Genomic DNA, 25,340 nt, shown 5'->3' on the forward strand with positions numbered 1-25,340 from the left:
GGGGGACAATCAGAGTCCTGCCCAGGCTGGGCAGGAAGGAAATAAGGGCGGAGGAGGAGGGCTTATAGGCCATCACCTTCTTAGAGAAAGGCAATAGGACCTGTTGACAAAAGACTGTCATCGTTACCTATAGGCAAAATGTGGGGCTTCTACAGGGTAAGAGGTCTTCCTGAGAAAAAAATCCATAACAAATAATGTATTGTTTCAAAAATACACTCCAAAATATAGCTGAATCTATGTGCCTAAGACCCAAGCCTGAAAAATGCATTAATTAGGATTCTTTTCATGCTGAAGATCATAATTTATTGAAATGTGATGTTTTACCTTTGCTCACAGCATTAGCATATTTTTGTGTAAAGGACAGTGTCTGAGAATTCCAGGGTGTGCTTATCATAACCATGTTTCAGTTTCACACTTGTCCTTTTTTCCACGACCCCCTTTATCTTCTTTTCCTGACACCTATAATGGCAGAGGGTATAACTTAAGCTAACAATTGATTATTCTTTACAAGAGAAGTTCAAATATGAGCCTAATTAAAGAATTCCTGAACACTTCTTCCTTGCTAAAACATGCACTTTTAATAAGGAAAAGCCCCTGACATGCCATTCAGACTTTCATTCATGTGTGTGCTTACACGTGTGCCTACTGCTCTCATTTCACCATCTGGAAATACCACTTATCACCCAGAAGTAATTGGCTAATTTGCTGGATTTGCCCTTTAAATGTTCCATGTTCTCCTGACACTTGTAGGTTTCATTTAGAGGCTTTTTGTGCTTTTTAGTAGAGATGACTCTGTCTGGAAAGGTGTTTCGAAGGATAAATTTAACTATGGTATCCTTTAATCAGAAGAGAACACTATTCCCATACGAAAGGCACACCGTTCTTGCAAGAAAAGAGCAAACACTAGTAACCACAGCCAAGACTGTGGGGAGTGTATCAGAGTTACAACCAGATACACCCATAACTTGTCACACTTATAACCGGGTGTAACAGCAATTTGCCATTGCAACAGGTTACAACCAGAGTTACCACAATTTACCATCATAACATGTTGCTATCACAACAGATTATAATCACAAGTTACAATCACGACAGGTTATAACCACAAGTTACAATCACTAGCCTGTTGCCACATCAACAAATCTGGCTAATATTCCCTCCAGACTTGATGTATACTACGATAAAAGGTTGAAATCTTTGGTAGTTTGGGGAATTAACACTATCTGGCCTTGGGGAGGACATGACTATTCTGGGGTAACATGAGGGAACTTCTTTGTGGCGATGGAACAGTTCTGCCTGCTAATTATGGTAATGGTTACTCAAATCTACACACATAACATTTTATAGACCTACCCATACTCGCTCACACACGCATATCTGAATGCATGCAAAATCTGATGAAATCTGAACAAGGTCTGTAGCTGACTTAACAGTACTGTACTAATGTTGACTTCCTGGTTTTGACAATGACTATGGTTATATAAGGAGAAGCTAGGTGAAGTGTACACATGAACTCTCTTGAACTATTTTTACAACTTCTTGTGAGAACCATTTCAAAATAAAAAGGTATTTTAAAAGATATCTGACTTGCTATGGGTCTCTTAAAAAAAATGCTCGTCATGATGACTTTGCTCCTCCCATCCCAAGAGTGAGTGAGTCTCTTGAGGTTGAGAGGGCTGCTTTCAGAGTCCACTGGCCCCCAGTTATTACCATTGGTGGTGTTGCCTTGGCAAATAGGCTTCAGCCAGCATGAAACGTTAACCTATCAGCACTGCTGCTTAAGGAACATCAGGGGAAATGTGGGGCTTTTCCAAGATGGCTTATAAATCCCCGCCTTGAACTGCATGGCTCACATCATTCCAAATGAACCCCAACTGGCAGGCTGGGATGTCTGGGAACTACCACTCATTTCCGAGAGGCTCAATTAATCTGGTTGCTGCATAATCACCTTTTTCACCAGAATAAGGATTGTGTTGGCACAAATCAATGCTCCTACCTTTACCCTTGTCAGGTTTGTATTCTCCACCCCCTACTATGTCTTCAAGATCCTTGTCTGAAAAACCTGGAGAAAATAAAACATACATTTCAACAACAAGAAAAAAAAATCAGCAACAAGAAACTTGTGCTAATGTTGCCCAAAATTCAGAAAATGATTCCCAGTTCCACTTAAGAATGCCCTTCATGAAATTCTAAGAGGTCCCCCCAGACCCCCTCCCACTGGTGTACATGTCCCGCATAATGTCCCACCACTCTGAGTGTGAGTGGAACCATGGATAGGATGGCTATATCACTCCCGTGATTAGGTTAGATTACATGCCAAAGGTGAAGGGATTTTGCAGAGGTGATTAAGGTACCAAATCAATTTGACTTTGCATTCATCAAAAAGGAGATTATCCTAGAAGGGCATGACTTAATCAGGTGACATCCTCAAAAGCAGGTTCAGGCCTTCTCTGAGCTCAGACATGAGAAGCAACAGAGTCGGTCGGTCTCTCCTCCTTTCTCCCCCTACCAACCCGTCTGTTGGTCATTCTCCTGCTAGTCTTGAAGCAGCAAGCAGTCATTATTCCTATAGCTGCAAGGGAATGTACTGTCAACAACCAATTGAGCTTGGAAGGGAACCCAACTTCAGACGAGACCCCAGCCCTCACCAACACCTTGACTGCAGCTATATGAGCTCCTGAGCAGAAAACTCAGCTTAGCTGTTCCTCAACTCCGGACCAAAGGAAACAGTGGGATAATAAATGGGTGTTGCCTTAACTCAGAGTTTCTGATTTTTGTTATGCAGCAAGGAAACTGACACAAGGAAGCAGAAAATTTATGAACGGGTAAAAGGTCCACTGAAAGGACAAGATAGTCCCATGGAACCAAGTGTGGAAAGTTCACTGATAGAGTTTCACACTCCACACTATGCTTAACCTGTAAGAAACAACCGCTTTTGTTGGGGCCAAGTTTTGGTGTCCTATCCGAGAAGATTATCCACAAGGATCTGAAAAGTCTGTGAAAATATTCCTCCCTTTCCCCACTGCCTATGGGTGTGAGGCCAGATTTCCTTCATATACTTCAACCAAAACAACATCTCACGATGGAATAAAGTGCCTGTGAGAAGCCAGCTGCTTCCATCCAGCCAGACATGAGAGAAATCTGCAAAAATGTAACAGCATGCCGCTCTCCTCAATATAAGTTTTTGTCTTGCCAAGCATAGTTATTTCTCATAAAAATGTTATTTATGTTAAATGTATGGGTTTAATGTTGTTCATTTTAGATTGATTAATAAAGTCTTTCAGTTTTAAATTCTAAGATGATGAGTATTGATAAACGTGACCCACATAAGCAAAATCTCTCTTGAGATCTCAATGATTTCAGGAGTCCCCAGACCAAAAAAGTTTGAGTACCACCATTATAGGGTTCTCCAGTGGCTTGAAGTGCCTCCAGCTCTGCCAGGCCCAGGCTGGCTCTGGCTCTGTGGGATGATGTAATTAATGAGACAGAACCAGACCAGGTGGGACTCACCTCCTCCTCCAGCAATTGGTTTCCTGCGGCCATCATCTCGATCATTTCGATCATCCAGGGCATCAGCCAAGTCAAAATCATTTCCTTCATGGGGTCCCAAAATAAAAGAAATAATCAATTAATTCATCTATGGGTAGCTCATTTGGATCCTGTCTCAGAGGGAGCCCCATGGGATCCTTGCCTTACTACTCTCCTCAGAGCGGCCACCTTACCTAAAGTATTTGCTGGAGCTCTGGTGGTTACTGGCCTCTTGGTCGTGGTGGTTACATGGTTCCATCTCTCTAAAAGGGGAAGGGAGGACAGCAAAGGGAGCACATTTAGGAACAAAATGCAGCAGCCATTCATGGCTCAGGGAAGTCACATCATGAATATTCTTGTCTTGGTCCTTGAGGCTCCTATAGGACCTCTGCAGAATCACTTTGAGATGGATGACAAAGAGATATAAAAGGCTTAAATGAGGTGGGTTCTGTTCACTTTTCTTCAGGGGATGGGGGTTATGAGGCAGACATAGTCCCACATGTGGCCAGGTAAGTGGTAAAGCTGGGACTTGAGCCCAGATCTGCGGGAGATGACCACATGGACCGAGGAGTTCTAGAGCTTGAGCACGAGCGCTTGAGAGCTCCAAGCCTTGGTTCCACCACTGTCAACCTGGCACTTGAACTATAGCTAATCCTGCCTAGGGATGGACAGATTGAGGATGCATTCCCAGTGCACTGTGGTAGTATCTTATACACGGAAAGTGCTTACAACACACACATATATAATTTTATATAACTGTGGTTACTATTATAAACATCAGGTCTCTGGGCTCAACCAGATTCCTTTCAAATATGGACTTCTTTCACACCAATTACACAGATGGCATTCATGAATTTTCCAAATGATTCTTCTCTTGAACTTCAGAAGACTGTGCTGTAACTGTTCCCACTATTGAAGTTAATAGAGGGAAAAGACAGAGACAGTGCTATATACAGCAAGCACCTGGGAGAGAAACAGCGATGCATCTGGGGAAAAAACCTAAATGAGTTTTACAGAGCAATAATGTGATATCCAAACTGCCTAGGGACATTTAAAATGTATTGCCTATCATTTTTCGATAGACCTTTGGTGTTGTCTGTGGATCAAAGAAATGTAGGTCTGAATCTTCTGCAAAGAAAATACAAAAACAATACAGTAAGTCAAGTCATAACCCAACAGTTCTCAGATGGAATGAAGAGGGATATTATAAAATGATAAAAGGATCAATCCACCAGGAAGACGTAACAATCCTGAATGTGTGTGCACCTAACAATAGAGTGTCTAGACACATTAAGTAAAACCTGATAGAGCTAAAAGGAGAAATAAGCAAATGCACATTTATAGTTGGGGACTTCAACACTCCACTCTCAGCAATTGGTAGAACTACTAGACAGAAAATCTACAAGGATATTGAAGGAGTGAACAATAATCAACCAATGGGATTTAATTGGCACAACAGGACACACCAGCCAATTACAGCAGAGTAAACAATTGTTTAAGCACTCACAGAATATTCACCTGAGATCATATTCTGAACCAGGAAATAAACTTCAACAAATTTAAAAGTATTGAAATTATGCAGAGAGGTATCATTGATTATACTTAATTCAAATTACAAACAGAGAAGAAACCATAGAAAACAAGAAAATCTCTAAACATTTGGATATTAAACAACATATTTCTAAATAAAACAAGGGTCAAAGAAAAAGTTTCAAAGGAAATTTTAAAAAATACATAGAACTGTGTGAAAATGAAAACACAACATAGCAAAATATGTGGGATCTAAAGCAGTGCAGAGAGAAGTTTATAGCACTCAATGCATAAGTTAGACATGAAGAAGAGCCTCAAATCAATAATCTAAGTTACTAATTCAAGATGCTAGAAAAAGAAGCTAGCTAGATACTAGAAAAACAAAACCAAAGCAAGCAGATGGAAATAATAAACACAAGAGCAGAGATCCATGAAACTGAAAATAAGAATGCAATACTAAAAAAAAAAAATCAATAAAACCAAAAGCTTATTTATACAGTAAAAAGGGATAAACCTCTAGCCTTACTAACAAACATAAAAGTTTAAAAAGATGATATGCCAATAAAAGGACTGAAATGGGACACTGTAGATCTTGTAACCATTAAAAGAATAATAATGGAATAATATGAACATTTTTTAGCTCACATATTTGACAACTTGGAAGAGATGGACCAATTTCTCAAAAACCACCAACTATCAAAATACAACCTAATCCTGTGTTCATGGATTAGAAGACACTAAATTGTTAAAATGGCAATGCATACTATCTAAAGCAATCTACAGATTCAATGGAATCCCTACCAAAATCCCAATGACATTTGTTGCAGAAATAGACAAATTCATCCTAAAATTCACATGGAATTTCAAGGAATCTCAAACAGCCAAAACAATCTAGAAAAAGAACATAGAAGCGTCAGACTTCCTGATTTTAAAACTTACTACAAAACTACAAATATCACAACACGTGTGGTACTGACATCAAGAACAGACATACAAACCAATGAAATATAATAGGAAGCCCAGAAATAGGCCGGGTGCAGTGGCTCACGCCTGTTATCTCAACACTTTGGGAGGCTGAGGCAGGTGGACTGCTTGAGCCCAGGAGTTCAAGGCCAGCCTGGCAACATTGTGAAATCCCATCTCTACAAAAAATTAGCCAGGTGTGGTGGCGTGCACCTGTGGTTCCAGCTACTTGAGAGGCTGAGATAGAAAGATTGCTTGAGCCCAGGTGGAGGCTGCAGTGAGCCGTGACCACACCACTGTACTCCAGCATAGGCGACAGAATGAGACCCCGTCAAAAAAAAAGAAGAAAAAGGAGGAGAAGAAGGAGAAGGAGAAGAAGGAGGAGAAGGAGGACAGAAGAGAGGAAGGGAGGGAGGGAGGGAGGAAAGGAAGGAAGGAAGGAAGGAAGGAAGGAAGGAAGGAAGGGAGGAAGGAAGGAAGGAAGGAAGGAAGGAAGGAAGGGAGGAAGGAAGGAAGGAAGGAAGGAAGGAAGGAAGGAAGGAAGGAAGGAAGGGAGGAAGGGAGGAAGGGAGGGAGGGAGGAAGGGAGGGAGGGAGGGTGGGAGAACAAAGGGAGGGAAGAAGGGAAGGAAGGGAAAGGGGAGAAAGGAAAGGAAAAGGGAAAGGAAAGGAGGAAGGAAGGAAGCAAGCAAGCCCAGATATAAACCCTTGCATATACGGTCACTAGATTCTCAACAGTATGTCAAGACCATTCGATCGGGGAAAGGACAGTCTTTTCAACAAATCGTGCTGGGAAAATTGGATAGCCACATGCAAAGGAATGATTTCGGACCCTGACCTATACTATATACAAAAATTAACTCAAAATAGATAGAAGATTCTTAGACATGGTGGCATGAAAAAAAGAAATAGTTCAAAGACCTAAATATAAAAGCTAAAACTATAAAACTCTCAGGAGAAAATATTATGAAAAAGTTTCATGATACTGGATTTGATGATGATTTCCTGGATATGATACCAAAAGCACAGGCAACATCAACAACAAAAACAAAATAAATAAATTGATCTTCATCAAAATTTTAAACTTTTTTTGAGACAGGGTCTCACTCTGTCACCCAGGCTGGCTGGAGTGCAGTGGCACAATCATGCCACTCAGTGCAACCTCCGCCTTCCAGACTCAAGTGATCCTCTTATCTTAGCCTTCTGAGTAGCTGGGACTACAGGCGTGCACCACCATGCCCAGCTAATTTTTGCATTTTTTGTACAGACAGGGTTGCCCCATGTTGGCAAAGCTGGTCTCAAACTCCTGGACTTAAGCCATCCACTTGCCTTGGCATCCCAAAGTGCTGGGATTATAGGCATGTGCACCATGCCCAGCCTAAAATTAAAAACTTTTGTGCATCAAAGGACAATATCAAGAGAGTAAAAAGATAACTCACAAGAACGGGAGAAAATATTTACAAATCTTACATCCAATAAGGGATTAATATCCATACTATATAAAGAACTTATACAAGTCAACAACAACAAAAACCCTGATTTTAAGGCTAGGCACAGTGGCTCATGCTTGTAATCCCAGAACTTTGGGAGGCTGAGGCAGGTGGATTACTTGAGTCCAGAAGTTCAAGACCAGCCTGGACAACATGGTGAAACCCTGTCTCTACCAAAAAAAAAAAAAAAAAAAAAAAACAAAACACAAAAATTAGACAGGTGTGGTGGCACACCTGTAGTCCCACCGCCTCAGGAGGCTGAAGTAGGAGGACTGCTTGAGCCCAGAGATGGAGGTTGCAGTAAGCTGAGATCATACCACTGCACTCCAGACTGGGTGACAAAGCAAGACCCTGTCTCAAAAAAAAAAAAAGGAAAAAAACCAAAAAAGTGGTTTTAAAATGGGCAAAGGACTTGAATAGACATATCTTCAAAGAAGATATACAAATGACCAATAAGCACATGAAAAGCTGCTCAGTGTCACTAGTCATTAGGGATATGCAAATAAAAACTGCAATGAGATACCAGTTTGCACCCATTAGGATGGCTATTATTAAAAGAAAAATGAAAAATTACAGGTATTGGTGAGGACATAAAGAAATTGGAACCCTGGTATATTGCTGGTGGGAATGTAAAATGGTGCAGCTGCTGTGGAAAACAGTTTGGTACTTCCTCAAAATGTGAAACAGAGTTACCATATGATCCAGCAATTCCACTTCTAGGTCCATACCCAAATGAATTGAAAGCAGAGACTCTAACAGAAATCTGTACACCAATGCTCCTAACAGCATTATGCACAACAGCCAAAAGGTGGAAACAACACAAATGGCCATCAACATATAAACGGAGAAGCAAAATATGGTATATACATATAATGCAATATTATTCAGCCTTAAAAGAAAGAAACTCTGGTACATGCTGCAACATGGATAAACCTGGAAAACATTACATTAAGTGAAATAAACCAGACACAAAAGAACAAATATTGTGCAATTCTGCTTATAAGAGGTACCTAGAATGGGCAAATTCTTAGAGACAGAAAGTATAGCAGAGGTTACCAGGGGCTAGGAGTAAGGAGAAATGAGGAGTTACTGTTGTAGGGGTATAGGGTTTCTAGCTGGGCTTATGAAAAACTTTTGGAAATGATCATGGTAACAGCTGCATAACATTGTGAATACCGATGATCCTCCATATCCATAGGTTCCACATCCAGAATCATGTGTTTGACCAACCATGGATCAAAATATTCAAAGAACAAAAAGCAAAAAATAATACAACTATAAAAATAATATAAATTTTTAAAATACAGTATAATAACTATTTACATAGCATTATATTGTATTAGGTATTATAAGTAATCTGGAAATGATTTAAGCTATATGGGAGGATATGTGTAGGTTACATGCAAATACTATGCCATTTCATATCAGAGAATTGAACATCAAAGGATTTTGGTATTTGCAGGGGGTCCCAGAACCAATGCCCAGCAAATACTAAAGGAGGGACAAATGTCTACTAAGTACCACTGAATAATACAGTTAAAAATGGTTAAAACAGTAGATTTTATATGTATACTTACCACAATAATAAAAAACTCAGCTGGGTGCAGTGGCCCACAACTGTAATCCCAGCACTTTGGGAGGCCGAGGTGGGTGGATCACCTGAGTCAGGAGTTCGAGATCAGCCTGACCAACATGGAGAAACCCTGTCTCTGCTAAAAATATAAAATTAGCCGGGTGTGGTGGTGCATGCCTATAATCCCGGCTACTCGGGAGGCTGAGACAGGAGATTTGCTTGAACCTGGAAGGCGGAGGTTACAGTGAGCCGAGATCACGCCATTGCACTCCAGCTTGGGCAACAAAAGTGAAACTTCGTCTCAAAAAAAAAAACAAAAAAAAACCAAAAAAAACAAAAAAACAAAACCTCAACCTCCAGGACTTGGTGATTTACCTGGAGAGTTCTACCAAACATTTAAAAAGGAATTATCACCAATTGTATACAATCTCTTCCAGAAAGGAGACAAGAGGAAATACTTCCCCACTCATTTTGTAAGGCCAGTATTACCCTGGTAACAAACACAGATAAAGACCTGTATTAGTTCGTTTTCACACTGATATAAAGATACTGCCTGAGACAGGGTAATTTATAAAGAAAAGAGGTTTAATTGACTTACAGTTCCTCATGGCTGGGGAGGCCTCAAAAAACTTACGATCATAGTGGAAGGCAAAAGGGAGATTGGCATCTTCTTCACTTCACAAGGTGGCAGGAGAGAGAGAGGAGCAAAGCGGGAACTGCCAAACACTTTAAAAATCATCCGCTCTTGTGAGAACTCACTCGCTATCGTGAGAACAGCATGGGGAACCATCCCTATGATCCAATCACCTTCCACCAGGTCCCTCCCTAGATGCCTGGGGATTACAATTCGAGATGAGATTTGGATGGGGACACAGAGCCAAACCAGATCAAGACCTTATTAAAAATATATATATATATATAGACTAATGTCTCTCATCAATTTACATGCCAAATCTTCAACAAAATATTAGCAAACAGAATAGAATGTGTAAAGAGAATTAAACAGCATGAAAAATGGAATTTATTCCAATCAGGCAAGTTGGATCAATACTTGAAAATCAATGTAATCTACCCTGTCAACAGGCCAAAGAAGACAAATCACATATCAATGGACATGAAAAAATCTAACACCCATTTATGGAAAAAAAATACTTTCAGCAAATTAGAAATAAAGGGGAACTATCTCAACTTCATAAAGAACATCTAGAAAACACCTATAGCTATCGTCAGACTTAATGGTGAAAGACTGAATGCTCTTTCTTTAAGGTCTGAAACAGCAAGGACATCACTCTTACCACTCTTATTTAATACGGTACTGAAATGTCTAGCATTGCAATATGAAAAAATATATACAGATTGGAAAGGAAGAACTATATATGTTTCTATTTGCAGATGACATGATCATGTACATAGAAAATTCCAAGAAATCTACAAAAAATTTCTAGAATAAGTGAGTTCAGCAAGGTCTCAGGATACAAGTTCAACAATATTGATCACATATCATAGCAGTGAACATATCAAACCCAAAATTAGCCATTCACAATTGCTCCAAAGAAAATATTTAGGATGGGACGGTGGCTCACGCCTATAATGCCAGCACTTTGAGAGGCCAAAGTGGGCAGATCACCTGAGCTCAGGAGTTTGAGACCAGCCTGGGCAACATGGTGAAATCCCATCTTTACTAAAAATACAAAAGTTAGCCAGGTATGGTGTTATGTGCCTGTAGTCCCAGCTACTTGGGAGGCTGAGGTGGGAGAATCTTGCTTGAGTCAGGGAGGTGGAGGCTGCAGTGAGCCAAGATCACGCCACTGCACTCCAGTCTGGGCAGCAGAGCGAGACTCAGGCTCAAAAAAAAGAAAAGACAATTTTTTTTTTTTTTTTTTGAGACAGAGTCTCGCTCTGTCGCCCAGGCTGGAATGCAGTGGCGTGATCTTGGCTCACTGCAAGCTCTGCCTCCCAGGTTCATGCCATTCTCCTGCCTCAGCCTCCTGAGTCGCTGGGACTACAGGCGCCTGCCACCACGCCCAGCTAATTTTTTGTATTTTTAGTAGAGATGGGGTTTCACTGTGTTAGCCAGGATGGTGTCGATCTCCTGACCTCGTGATCTGCCCGCCTCGGCCTCCCAAAGTGCTGGGATTACAGGCGGGAGCCACCGTGCCCAGCCTTTTTTTTTTTTTCTGAGACAGAGTCTCACTTTGTCGCCCAGGCTGGAGTGCAATAGCGAGAACTCAGCTCACTGCAAACTCCACCTCCCGGGTTCAAGCAATTCTCCTGCCTCAGCCTCCTGAGTAACTGCGATTACAGATGCGTGCCACTATACCCCACTAATTTTTGTATTTTTATTAAAGACAGAGTTTCACCATGTTGGTCAGGCTGGTCTCGAACTCCTGACCTCGTGATCTGCCCGCCTCGGCCTCCCAAAGTGCTGGGATTACAGGCGTGAGCCACCATGCCCGGCTAGAAAAGAAAATATTTAAACATACATTTAAACATGTACAGGATCCTCTATACCAAAATTTACAGTGTTCTCAAGAAAAGACATCAAAGAAGACATAAATCAATTGAGAGACATACCGTATTCATGGATTAGAAGACTCCACAAAGTAAAAATGTCAACTGTCCCAAAATGGATCTATGTTTAATACACATCCTATCATAATCCCAGTAAGTTTTTTTCTAGACTAGGCAAAGACAAACTTAATCTAAAATTATATGAAAAGGCACAGGCCCTAGAAGAACCTTAAAAGAACTTGACAAAGCAGAATAAAGTGGAACAAATCACTCTAACCAATATTAAAGCTGAATTTATAGTTATAGTAATCAGGACTGTGGCAGAGGGACAGACAGACAGATCAATCAAACAGAATGAAGAGCCCAAAAAGACCCCAAATACACTCAAGTGATTCTTGATAAAGGTACAAAAGCAATTTGATAAAGCATAGTCTTTTGAACAAACGGTGCTGGAGTAATTGGGCATCAATAGGTAAAAACAATGAATCTCAACCTAATCCTCACACCTTATTAAAAATGAGCTCAAAATGGATGATCATCTTTACTTAAATATAAAGTTATGAAACTTCAAAAGAAAACATAAAAAAAATCTTTGGGACTGAGAGCTTGGTAAAGAGTTCACACAATTGACAACAAAGCCACGTTTCATAAAAAGAAAAATTGATACATCCACCTTGTGAAAATTAAAACATTTCCTCTGTAAAAGACCTGTTTAAGAAGATGAAAATATTCCATTTTCAACAATGGACAGGTCATCCAGACAGAAAAATCAATAAGGAAACAGTGGGCCAGGACAACACTCTAGACCAAATGGACCTAACAGACATACACAAAACATTCTATCCAACAGCAGCAGAATTCACATTCTTTTCAAGCACACATGGAACATTCTCCAGGATAGGTCACATGTTAGGTCACAGAAAAGGTCTTAATAAATTTAACAAGATTGAAATCATATCAAGTGTCTTTTCCACCCACAATGGTACAAAACTAGAAGTTTGAACAGAGAATTGGAAAATTCACAAATGTGTGGAAATTGAACAACATTCTCCTGAACAACCAATGGGTCAAAGAAGAAATCAAAAGGGAAATCAAAAAAATTTTTGAGACAAATAAAAATAGAAACACAACATACCAAAACTTATGAGATGCAGCAAGAGCAGTCCTGAGAGAGAACTTTATAGCAATAAATGCCAACCTAAACAAAAAACAAAGATCTCTCCAGGCACGGTGGTTCATGCCTATAATCCCAGCACTTTGGGAGACCATGGTGGGCAGATCACGAGGTCAGGAGTTCGAGAACAGCCTGGCCAAGAGACCAGCCTGGCCAACATGGTGAAACCCCATCTCTAGTAGAAACAGATGAAATAAGTAACAGAAGAACAATAAAGTGTATAAAAACAAAAGATGGTTTTTGAAAAGATCAACAAAATTGGCAAACCTTTAGCAAGATTGACAAAGAAAAAGAGAGAGGACTCATTACTGAAATGAGAAATGAAAGGATATCACTAATGACTTAATAGAAATAAAAAGGATTTTAAGGGAATATCATTGACAAAAGTATGCCAATAAATTGGGCAGCCTAGATGAAATGGACAAACTCCTGGAAAGATATAAACTACTGAAGCTGACCCAAGAAGAAATGGAAAATCTGGCCAGGCGTGGTGGCTCATGCCTGTAATCCCAGCACTTTGGGAGGCCGAGGCAGGAGGTTCATCTGAGCACAGGAGTTCGATACCAGCCTAGGCAACATGGTGAGACCCTGTCTCTATTAAATTAAATAAAACAAAATAAAAATAAAACTGAAACTCTACTAAAAATACAAAAATTAGCCAAGTGTGGTGGCAGATGCCCGTAATCCCAGGAGGCGGAGGTTGCAGTGACCTGAGATGGCGCCATTGCACTCCAGCCTGGGCAACAGAGCGAGACTCTGACTCAAAACAAACAAACAAACAAACAAACAAAAAGATCTCAAATAAACAACCCAGCTTTACAACTCAAAGAAAATTAGAAAAAAAACCAAAACTGAACTCATAGAAGCATAGAGCAGAATACTGGTGGCCAGGGGCTGGGGTGGGGAGTAGGGAGATGCTAGTCAAAGGGTGCAAAGTTTCAGTTAGACAGGAGGAATAAGTTCTGGAGATTTATTATAGAGCAGGGTGACTATAGTTAATAATAATATATTATATACTCAAAAATTGCCAAGAGAGTAGATCTTGAATGTTCTCACCACAAAAATGTGTTGGTAATGTCTTAACAAACTAAACCTATAACAACCACACAACCCAGCACTCACACAACTTAGCATTTATCCCACAGAAATGAAGAGTCATATTCACATAAGAACGTGTATGTAAGTGCTTATAATAGTCAAAAACTGGGAGCAACCGAGATGACCTCCAAAAAGCGAATGGTTAAACAAACTATGGTACGTCCACACCATGAAATACTGTTCAGTGAGGAAAAGCAACAAATTATTGATATATACGGTGACTCGGAAGGATCTCAAGGGAATTATGTTGAGTGAAAAAAGCCAGTCCCAAAACAGTATATACTCTGTGATTCCATTTTTGAAATTGCCAAATGCTACAGATGGAGAACAAATTAATGGTTGTCAGGGGTTAGAGACAGGCAAGGAGTGGGTGGCAAGAGGGAGTGTCTGTGTTTACAAAAGGGCAACAAAAGGGATCTTTGTGGTGATGAAATAGTTCTGTCTAGACTGTCATGGTAGATACACATACCCACACAAGTGATAAAACTGCATAGAAGTAAACACACACACACACTCAGTAGAAGTAAAACTGAGGAAATCTGAATAAGATCACCAGACTATATCAATGTCAATATCTTGGTTGTGATCTTATACTATAGTTTTGCAGGATGTTACCACTGGGGGAAACTGGGTATGGGGTGCATAGGATCTCTCTGTATTATTTCTTACAACTTCATGTGAATTTACAATTACCTCAAAATTAAAAGTCAAATTACCACGATTTGAGCATCAAGGTAATTTCGTGTTTTTTGAGACTGGGTTTCACTCTGTCACCCAGGCTGCAGTGCAGTGGCACGATCATAGCTCACCACAGTGTAGAACTCCCAGGCTCAAGTGATTCTCCCACCTCAGCCTGCTGAGCAGCTGGGACTACAGGCATGCACCACTACGCCCAGCTAATTTTTTCATCTTTTGTAGAGATGGGGTCTTGCTAAGTTGTCCAGGCTTATCAAGGTAATTTCTGATGCAAAAAAAGGTCTGACATGCAAATGGCTGGTCTGCAGAGACTCGGGAATATCTATTAATTGACACTAAAAATAAAACAACAAATCATGTAGACCTGACTTCGGAAAAATGGCAGTAGAAGGCCGGGCGTGAAGGCTCAAGCCTGTAATCCCAGCACTTTGGGAGGCCGAGGTGGGCAGATCACCTGATGTCAGGAGTTCAAGACCAGCCTGGCCAACATGGTGAAAACCCGTCTCTACTAAAAACACAAAAATTAGCCGGGCGTGGTGGTGGGAGCCTGTAATCCCAGCTACTTGGGAGGCTGAGGCAGGAGAATCGCTTGAACCCTGAAGGCAGAGGTTGCTATGAGCTGAGACCATGCCATTGCACTCCAGCCTGGGCAACAAGAGCAAAACTGCACCTCAAAAAAAAAAAAAAATGACACTGGATAAGAACATCTAGGAATGAGATGGTATACACAGGCAACTTTCCAGAGAACTAAAGCTTGTTCCTTCCTATGGCCAGTGGTTTGTGTAACACTGATAACCTTCCAGATAGCAAATCTTTACAGAGCAATAGTAAATCTTTACAGAGCAAATAATACAGTTCTGTCACTTTGACATGAGTATACAGAATACCACCTTTCTTGGGGCCCTGAAGTTACAACTTTTCTGTTATTGCACTGTGCTTACCTCTTAAAGAGAAGTCCCTTTTTCAGCTTTCTAGATTTTTTAATCTAATCTTCCATTCAGTAGGAGAGCTGCCAAGCAGACCAGCAGGCACTATATATCAAAGCTTGTACTTTTGATTTTGAGGTATTCCAATAACTCTTTGGGGCAGGTTGACCTGTTCATGAATAGAGGATTTTCCAGGGTTTCTTTGGCCAAAGCACACCAATTGACCCTAAACTCGTCTTTTGGGTCATCAGTACCTTCTCTATGCAGACACTTCTCATGGCAACATGTTGTAGAAGAAAAGGCCCCCAAGGTAAAGCCAGGATCCCTGCACTTCAGGCCAGTTGTGCTGCTGGCTTGCAGCGCGACCTTGGGCAAGTCCCTCTCATCCAAACAATGAGGGGGAAAGCCTCTCTAGTTCTCCAGTTCTAATCTAGAGTTCTTCCTCATTAGTAAGGATCACTTTAATTTTTAAGGTTTATTATAAAGGTAATACTTGCTCAATATAAAAAATACCCAGTGGTGTAGATTATAAGAAAAAAAGCCAGCCTCAAATCTATCCCAAGAGGGGGCTGCTCTGTACCTTTTCAGATCTGCCTGCAGGCCTGTGTGTGTGTGCTCACATCCACTTATATTTGATAGAAATTGATTCATACTACATACATCCTGTTCTGTGACTTGCCTTTTTCATGTCAGTTCCAGAGCTCTACCTTATTTTTTGCAATGGCTTCAGAGTATGAATGGTTTAGAATTTGTATATTTCACTAGTGGGATTTAAGGGTGTTTAATTTTTGGCTGGTACAAAACACAAGAAATCACAAACATCATTTAAAATGTACCACTGCACACATGCATACATATACCTAGAGGGAAAATGCTTTGAAGTAGAACTGCCCATTCAAATATTTTACTAAACTGCCCTCTCAAAAGGCTGCATTAATTTATATTACTTTCTACAGAAGTAAAACTGAAAAGGTGTAGCTTCATACAACAAAAGACATCTAAAGCAACCTTCCTGCCTGCTGTAGCACCACAATACATGATTGCTGTACACTGATATCAAAAACATCACTGATCTGAATGAAAACATACTGATGCCACATGGCTGTGTAAGGTCATCTCCACAAATGGTTGTTCTCAAAGAGTGTTTCAAGGACCCCTGGGCTCCATAGATTATGAAAAACTATTTTCATAATCATGCTTTTATGGGGTTGGCACTTGCACTGTGGTGCAAAACCAACAATGAGTAAACCTGCTGGCCCTTAGCATGAACCGAGGCAGTGGCACCAAATGGTACTAGGAGTCATCAGATTCTTCACCACTATACAATGGCAGTTGAAAGAGAATGCCAGTCTTACTTATGCATGTCCTAGATAAACATGGTAGACAGAATTCTAAGATGGCTAGCAAAATTCCCACCCCCAAGGTATACACCCTGTATAATCCTCACTCATGAGCATGGGAGGGACCCATGAATAGGCTGGATATAACTGCTGTGATCAGATTATGACATAGCAGAGGTAAATGGATTTTGCAGATGTACTTAAGATGTCTTTGATGGGACTCTGAATTACTCAAAAGGGAGATTATTCTGGGTGATTCTAACATAACCAGGTACACCCTTGAAAAGAGGGGTTTTACGCCTTCCCTGAGAAGACACTACAGGCAGCAGAAATTTTCTTACTCTTGCCAATCGTAAAGAAGGAAGCAGCCACGAGTTCTGTGATTATCCTGAATTATCTGGGTGGGGCCAGCAAAATCATAAGAGTCCTTATAAGGGAAAGGAAGAGCAAGAGAGTCAGAGAAGGAGATATGATGATGGAAGCAAAGGTAAGAGTCAGAGAGAGATTTGAAGATGCCACACTGCTGACTTTGAAGATGAAGGAAGTAACCACAAGCCAAGAAATGCAGGTGGCCTCTATAAGCAGGAAAAGGCAAGGAAATTCTCCCCTAGAGTCTCCAAAAGGAATGGAGCCTGGCTAGCACCTTGATTTTAGCCCAGGAAGACCCAATTTTAGATTTCTGACCTCAATGATTATAAAATAACAAGTTTATGTTGTTTAAGCAATCAAGTTCATGGTAACTCATTACAAAAGCAATATGAAGTAATATAATATCAAACTTCAGACAAGACCCCTAGCCCCAGATGACATCTGAATTGCAACCTTGTATAAGACACCGAGCAGAGGACCCAGCTATGTAGGACCCATACTCCTGACCCAGGGAAATTATGAGAGTGAATGAATACTACTTTAACTTGCTAATTTTATGGTAACATGTTATAAAGCAATACAAAATAAATATCAAAAAGCAGAAAAATAATTTTATTAGAGCTCAACCATGAGACTGGTGGTGATATTAGCAAACATGAGTTTTGAGTATTGGATAAGGAAAAGTGTATTGGGTAAGGAAAAGTGTCATCATTCAGAAACAACACAACTCACTCAGGGCATCAATATTTTCCAAACAACCTGTACAGGATGTTACAAAATGGTGAGTGGACAAAAGATCCATTCATAAGATAAAATAGTCCAATGGGGTTCAATAGTAATGAATAGGGAAAGGTCACTGATGTTACTTAACCTTAAACAATAACTTTTCAATTTTGATGTCTAAATGTGCATTTGAACATTAATAAAAACAAGAGAAAGTGGGAGTGGTTATATTAATATCAGATAAATGAGATGTCATAGCTAGGAAAATATTTTAGACAAAAAGAGTAACACAACACAATGATAAAAGAATCAATCCACTAGGAAGACATAATGATCCTAAATTTGGATGTATCAAAAAACAGAGACTCAAAATATATGAAACAAAAGTTGATAGAGCTAAAGGGAGAAACAAATCCATAATTATCGTTGGGGAAATTCCATACCCTGTTGCCATCATTAATTGGATTAGTGGACAAAAAATTCACCAAAGATGTACAACTGACCAATACAATAACTATCGAAATCGAAGTGACATATAGAGAACATTCCACCCAACAACAGCAGAATTTGCATTCCGCTCAAAGGCACTGGGAACATTCTCCTGGATAGACCTTCTGATATGCCACAAAACAAGCCTTAATAGATTTAAAAGAATTAAAATCAAAGAAAGTATGCTCTCCAATCATAATTGGAAATCAATGACAGAAATAAATTAGGGAAATTCACAAATATGTGGAAACTAAACAACACACACCAAAATAACCAATAGGTCAAATAAGAAATCAGAAGGGAAATTTTAACTTTGAGAAGAATGTAAACAAAAACACAATCCACAAAAACTTATGAGATACAGCAACAGCCATGTTTAGAAGCAAATTTACTACTGTAAAGGCCTATATTAAAAAAGGAGAAAGATTTGTAATCAGTAGCCTAACCTTTCACCTCAGAAACCAGAAAATGGAAACCAAACACAGAGCAAGCAGATTGAAGGAAGAAAAAAAGATGAGAATAGAAGAAAAATATATGAAAGTAGAAAAAAATGAAATAAATAACAGAAGAACAATAAAGTCTATAAAAGCAAAAGATGGTTTTTGAAAAGATCAACAAAATTGGCAAACCTTTAGCAAGATTGACAAAGAAAAGGAGAGAAGACTCATTACTGAAATGAGAAATGAAAGAGAGGATATCACTAATGATTTAATAGAAATAAAAAGGATTTTAAGGGAATATCATTGACAAAAGTATGCCAATAAATTGGGCAGCCTAGATGAAATGGACAAACTCCTAGAAAGATACAAACTATTGAAGCTGACTCAAGAAGAAATAGAAAATCTGGCCAGGCGTGGTGGCTCATGCCTGTAATCCCAGCACTTTGGGAGGCCGAGGCAGGAGGATCACCTGAGCGCAGGAGTTGGATACCAGCCTAGGCAACATGGTGAGACCCTGTCTCTATTAAATTAAACAAAATAAAAATAAAAATGAAACTCACCAATAAAAACAGAATAACCCAATTTAAAATGGACAAAGGATTTGAATAGACATTTCTCCAAAAAACATAAACAATATTCAATAAAGCACAAGAAAAGATGCTTGATTTCATTAGCATTAGGGAAATGCACATCAAAACCACAATAAGACAATAAGACACATCTTCACACCCACGAAGATGACTGCAATAAAAGAGACTTAAGACTCTACTTTCAGGGATGATTTCTGTAGTTTGTTATTAGAGAAGATTCTCTGAAGGTGTAGAGCATCAAAAATAAAATAAAATTTTAAAAAGGAAATAGAAAATCTGAATAGACCTATAATAGGTAGAATTAATAATACAAAAAACTTCCCCAAAAGAAAAGCCCAGAGTCAAATGCCTTCACTGATAAATTCTATAAAATATTTAAATAATTAACAGCAATTCTTCAGTAACTCTTCCAGAAAATAAGAGGAGACAACACTACCTAAATAATCCAATGAAATCAGTAGTGCACTGATATCAAAACCAGACAAAGACATCACAAGAAAAACTACAAACCTATTTCTGTTAGTAATATAGATGCAAAAATCCTCAACAAAATATAAGGATACCAAGTGCAACAAAAACAGTTATATTCCAAATGATTTTTTTAAGGCTCAAAAACAATTCAACGGGCATATAGTCTTTTTAACAAATGATCCTAGAACAATTAGACATTCACAGGCAAGCAAGCGAAGTTTCAGGAAAAAAAACATAGGAGAAAATCTATAAAACCTAGGTATAGGCAAAGAGTTCTTAGACTTGGCATCAAAAGCATGATCCAGGCCAAGTGCAGTGGCTCATGCCTGTAATCCTAGCACTTTGGGAGGCTAAGGTGGGTAGATGGCTTGAGCCCAGAGTTCAAGACCAGCCTAGGCAACATAGTGAGACCCTATCTCTGCAAAAAATACAAAAATTAGCCAAGTGTGGTGGTGTGCAACTATAGTCCCAGCTACTTGGGAAGCTGAGGTGGGAGGATCACTTGAGCCCGGGAGGTCAAGGCTGCAGTGAACCATGATCATGCCACTGCACTGCAGCCTGGGCAACAGAGTGAGACCCTGTCTTGGACAAAAAAAAAAAAAAAGTATGATCAATAAAAGGAAAAATTGACAAACTGAACATCATCAAAATCTAAAACTTCTGCAAAGGACTCTGTTAAGAGGATAAAAAAACAAGCTACAGAATGGAAGAAAATATTTGCAAACCATATATCTGACTAAGGACAAATGTCTACAATATTTAAGGAACTCTCAAACTCAATAGTAAGAAAAACAAAAAATCTAATTAGAAAATGGACCAAAAACATGAACAGACATTCCACTGAAAAGGATATACAGATGGCAAACAAATACATGAAAAGGTGTTCAATATCATTAGCCAGAGAAATGCAAACTAAACCACAATAAGATATTACCACACACTTATAAAATGGCTAAAATGGAAATAGTGATAGCACCAAATACTGGTGAAGATACAGAGAAAATGGCACTGACACAATGAATTAGGGATTGCAAAATATTACAGTCTTCATGGAAAACTGATCATTTCTTACAAAACTAAACATGTAACTACCATGTGATCCAGTCACTGCACTCTTGGGCATTTATTCATAAAGAAAGAAAAATTTATGTTCACACAAAAATACTATACATGACAGTTTACAGCAGCCTTGTTCATAATAGCCAAAAACTGGGTTCAATACATCAAGTAAACAAACTGTGGTACATCCATCCCATGGAATACTCCTTGGCAATAAGAATGAATGAGCAATTAATACACCCAACAATATGAATGGATGCCAACTGAATTATACATGAAAAAGGCCAATTCCAAAGGGTTATCTACTTTATAATTACATTTACATAACATTTTTGAAATACAACTTTTTTTTTGCCTCCCCCAAAACTGAATGTCATGAAATGACAACATTTTACAAATGGAAAACAGATCAGTGGTTGCCAGGGGTTAGGAAAGGGATGGGGAAGGGGAAACAGAACTGTAGGAAGGTGGGTGTGATTATAAAATGTAATCATGGGATACTTATGGTGACGGAACTGTTTGTATCTGACTGTGATGATAGATACACAAACCTACACACGTGATAAAATTGCAGAGAAGACACACACACATGTGAGTGTAAACAAAACTAGGAAATTTGAATAAATGCATAGATTATATCTATGTCAATATATGGCTATGATAGTAGAGTACAATTTTCAAGATGTTGCTATTAGGGGAAACTGGGTGAAGGGTACAAGGGGTCCTTCTCTATTATTTCTTACAATTACACATGAATCTATGATTATCTAAAAATTAAAGTTTAATTTTTAAAAAGTAGGTAAAGAGAAAGTTGAGAATCAAGGGTCATTTTGTCAAAAAAGTTTTGACACTTAAATGGCTGAACTTCAGCAGCGCAGGGAAACCTAGAAAATAACTGAACATGGTTTTAAGCTACTAAGTTTATGATAGCATGTTCAGCAGCACTGGAAAACTAACATGAGGAAGTTAAAAATGTTTTAATTGTATGAGAGCACGACCTTTTAATATTTTCTAACAAAACAGGAAGTACATTTCAAGCATTTATGTGGCACATGGAAATACAAAAGTTGACATAAAAAAACAGCTTTATGTGATTATTTCCATTCTGAGCAGTATGAGCCAGTCCTCTCAAAGAAGATTTTTTCCTTGAAAAAGTGAATTGAAGAGTAATTAATCAATATTTAAAGATTTTTTAAAACCAACTATGGTTTTGCCAACTTTAATATCTGTTAGATGTTTTCTTGAAAATGAATGAGCCTGTCAATTTAAAGAAACCCACTCATGGTATTTGTTGCCAATGATAAGATTTCAAGGAAAAGTTAGAACTTCAAAAACATCTTTTTCTACCACTGTGAGTTTAACAGTTTCCCCAATGCATATTTTTTTCAAATGAGATGGGTGATGATATGAACAAATATGACTTTCAGTTTTACACAATGACGCATGGCATTACTTGGAAGCTCGAAAAACCTCAAGGCACTAATATTTTCCAAATGACCAACATGCAATGTTACAAAACCATGAATGGGTAAAAGATCCATTGAAAGGACAAGACAGTCCCACGGAACCAAGTGTGGAAAGTTCACTGATAGAGTTTCACACTCCACACTATGCTTAACCTGTAAGAAACAACCGCTTTTGTTGGGGCCAAGTTTTGGTGTCCTATCCGAGAAGATTATCCACAAGGATCTGAAAAGTCTGTGAAAATATTCCTCCCTTTCCCCACTGCCTATGGGTGTGAGGCCAGATTTCCTTCATATACTTCAACCAAAACATCTCACGATGGAATAAAGTGCCTGTGGGAAGCCAGCTGCTTCCATCCAGCCAGACATGAGAGAAATCTGCAAAAATGTAACAGCATGCCGCTCTCCTCAATATAAGTTTTTGTCTTACCAAGCATAGTTATTTCTCATAAAAATGTTATTTATGTTAAATGTATGGGTTGAGTGTTGTTCATTTTAGATTAATAAAGTCTTTCAGTTTTAAATTCTAAGATGATGAGCATTGGTAAACGTGACCCACATAAACAAAAATCTCTTGAGATCTCAATGATTTGGGGAGTCCTGAGACAAAAAAGGTTTGAGAACTACTGTTACAGGGTTCTCCACTGGCTTGAAGTGCCTCCACCTCTGCCAAGCCCAGACTGACTCTGGCTCTGTGGGATGTTGATGTTGTAATTAATGAGACAGAATCCTGTAGTAGTTTCAACCAGCAAAGAGTTACCTCTTCCTCCTATACCCGGTTTCCTGCGGCCATCATCTTGATCATCCAAAGCATCAGCCAAGTCCAATCCACTACCTTCAGTGGGCCCCAAAAACATAAAGGAAACAGCCAACTGATTAACAACTGGGTATAAGATTCCAAAATAAGCAAAATGCCCATGGGTTCAACTGATCAGTACCAACAATGGGTTGAGACAAAGAGACTTATATTGGAATCCGATTCTGTGTACAGACATTGATAATGAAAATATCTGCAGGATAGAAAAAGTTACTACTTTCTGACTTTGCAGTATACCACCAGTTTTTCAATTAATTTATATTCCTAGGTATTTTCTGCTTAGGCTAGCAGTCGGACCATTTTAACAATATACTCACTGACTGTAGGTATTAACCCAAAATTCAAAACCAGGTACACAGAGTCCATAAAGAGGACAACCAAAAGGGAGAGGTCATGTGGTCATGAAGCACCCCTTTGAATGTGGAAATGTGAAGAAATGAGGGCAAATCATAAAGCAGCAGTGACTTTCTTGCATCATCAGTGTCTCTTCAGAAGAAAGGTAGCTCTCTACCGCACAGAACGTATTATCATGCCCCCGACTACTGGTAACAAGTTGCTGGATGGGAGCAATGACTGGGATCCCAGCCACACCGTCACATTTTTCTTTACATCAGTGAAGATGTCTAAATCGTAAAGTGGCCCATCTGAAGAAAGGGTCAAGTGACAACAGTAAAGAGTTGTTAAGAAGAACCAAGTCCCAAAATCCTTTACTGAAAGATGACACTGTAAAATAAATGCCATTCCAAAATGTTCCATCTGCCTAAAGAAAATGCTTGATTGGCTTCATAAAACCTAAACAATTACATTTTCCCTGATTTTAGAAAATGAAACGGCTAAAAAGGGGAAGAAGTCCAAATGCATTTTCCTCTTGAAATTTTCCCAGGCAGGACTTTTCATAAAAAACACAGAAGGCATAGTGATCAGCCAGGTATGTACTCTATTAAGTTAAACTCAGTGTTCACATGGACGCCTTGATTGTTTCTGCACACATGGGGCTTAAAACTATAGGTAGTTCACTTGCATGCTACCCCAGAGGGAACTCCAGAGGGCCCTTCCTCACTGCCCTCCTTAAGGCAGCCACATTACCTGGAGGTTTTGCCAGAGCTCTGGTGGTTCCTGGCCTATTGGTTGTGGTGGTGGTGGTGTGGTCCCATGGCTCTAAAAGGGAGAGGGAGGACAGCAAGGGGAGCACGTTTAGTAACAAAACACAGCAGCTACTTTATGACTTGGGGAAGTCACATTGTGAGTAGAATATCCTTGTCTTGGTCCTTGAGGCCCCTTTAGCTAGGAGCTCCAGAGAATCACACTGAAAAGGATGACAAAATGATATAGGTTTAAATGAGATGAGTTCTGCTCACTTTTCTTTGGAGGCTGAGGGTGGTGAGGTGGACATGGTCTCACATGTGACCTGGTGATTAGTGAACCTGGGCTTGCGCCCAGATCTGCTGGAGATGGCACGTGGTCCAGGGAGTTCCACAGCCTGAGCATGATCCTTGAGGGCTCCAAGCCTTGGTTCCACAACTATCAACCTGGCACTTTAAACATAGATAATCCTGCTGAGGGATAGACTGAGGTTACATTCCTAGTGGAATATGGGAGTATTTCATAAACTGAAAGTGGTTACAAGACATGCACACAATATTTTATATAAGTGTAGAACACTTTTACACCGTTGGTGGGACTGTAAACTAGTTCAACCATTGTGGAAGTCAGTGTGGCGATTCCTCAGGGATCTAGAACTAGAAATACCATTTGACCCAGCCATCCCATTACTGGGTATATACCCAAAGGACCATAAATCATGCTGCTATAAAGACACATGCACACGTATGTTTATTGTGGCACTATTCACAATAGCAAAGACTTGGAACCAACCCAAATGTCCAACAACGATAGACTGGATTAAGAAAATGTGGCACATATACACCATGGAATACTATGCAGCCATAAAAAATGATGAGTTCATGTCCTTTGTAGTGACATGGATGAAATTGGAAACCATCATCCTCAGTAAACTATCACAAGAACAAAGAACCAAACACCGCATATTCTCACTCATAGGTGGGAATTGAACAATGAGAACACATGGAC

General features: G+C 39.5%; 1 protein-coding gene across 14 annotated transcripts in view; it reads right to left on the bottom strand.

The window, feature by feature from the left end:
* Nucleotides 1-25,340, bottom strand: part of CD99L2 (CD99 molecule like 2) — a 131,950-nt gene that overhangs the window by 25,388 nt on the left and 81,222 nt on the right. For 5 of the 14 annotated variants that reach the window (XM_016944424.4, XM_063803989.1, XM_063803988.1 and 2 more), the window contains exons 3-7: nucleotides 24,336-24,407; nucleotides 23,193-23,267; nucleotides 3,723-3,791; nucleotides 3,511-3,594; nucleotides 1,997-2,062 (exon numbers count right to left, since the gene is read on the bottom strand). In XM_016944424.4, coding sequence (XP_016799913.1) covers nucleotides 1,997-2,062; nucleotides 3,511-3,594; nucleotides 3,723-3,791; nucleotides 23,193-23,267; nucleotides 24,336-24,407 — 366 coding nt within the window. The remainder of the gene's footprint in view (nucleotides 1-1,996; nucleotides 2,063-3,510; nucleotides 3,595-3,722; nucleotides 3,792-23,192; nucleotides 23,268-24,335; nucleotides 24,408-25,340) is intronic. The other 9 variants (XM_016944427.3, XM_063803993.1, XM_063803992.1 and 6 more) reach the window with 3 other exon arrangements.

This window comes from Pan troglodytes, chromosome X (genome assembly GCF_028858775.2).
Source record: "Pan troglodytes isolate AG18354 chromosome X, NHGRI_mPanTro3-v2.0_pri, whole genome shotgun sequence".
Taxonomy (NCBI): Eukaryota; Metazoa; Chordata; class Mammalia; order Primates; family Hominidae; genus Pan; species Pan troglodytes.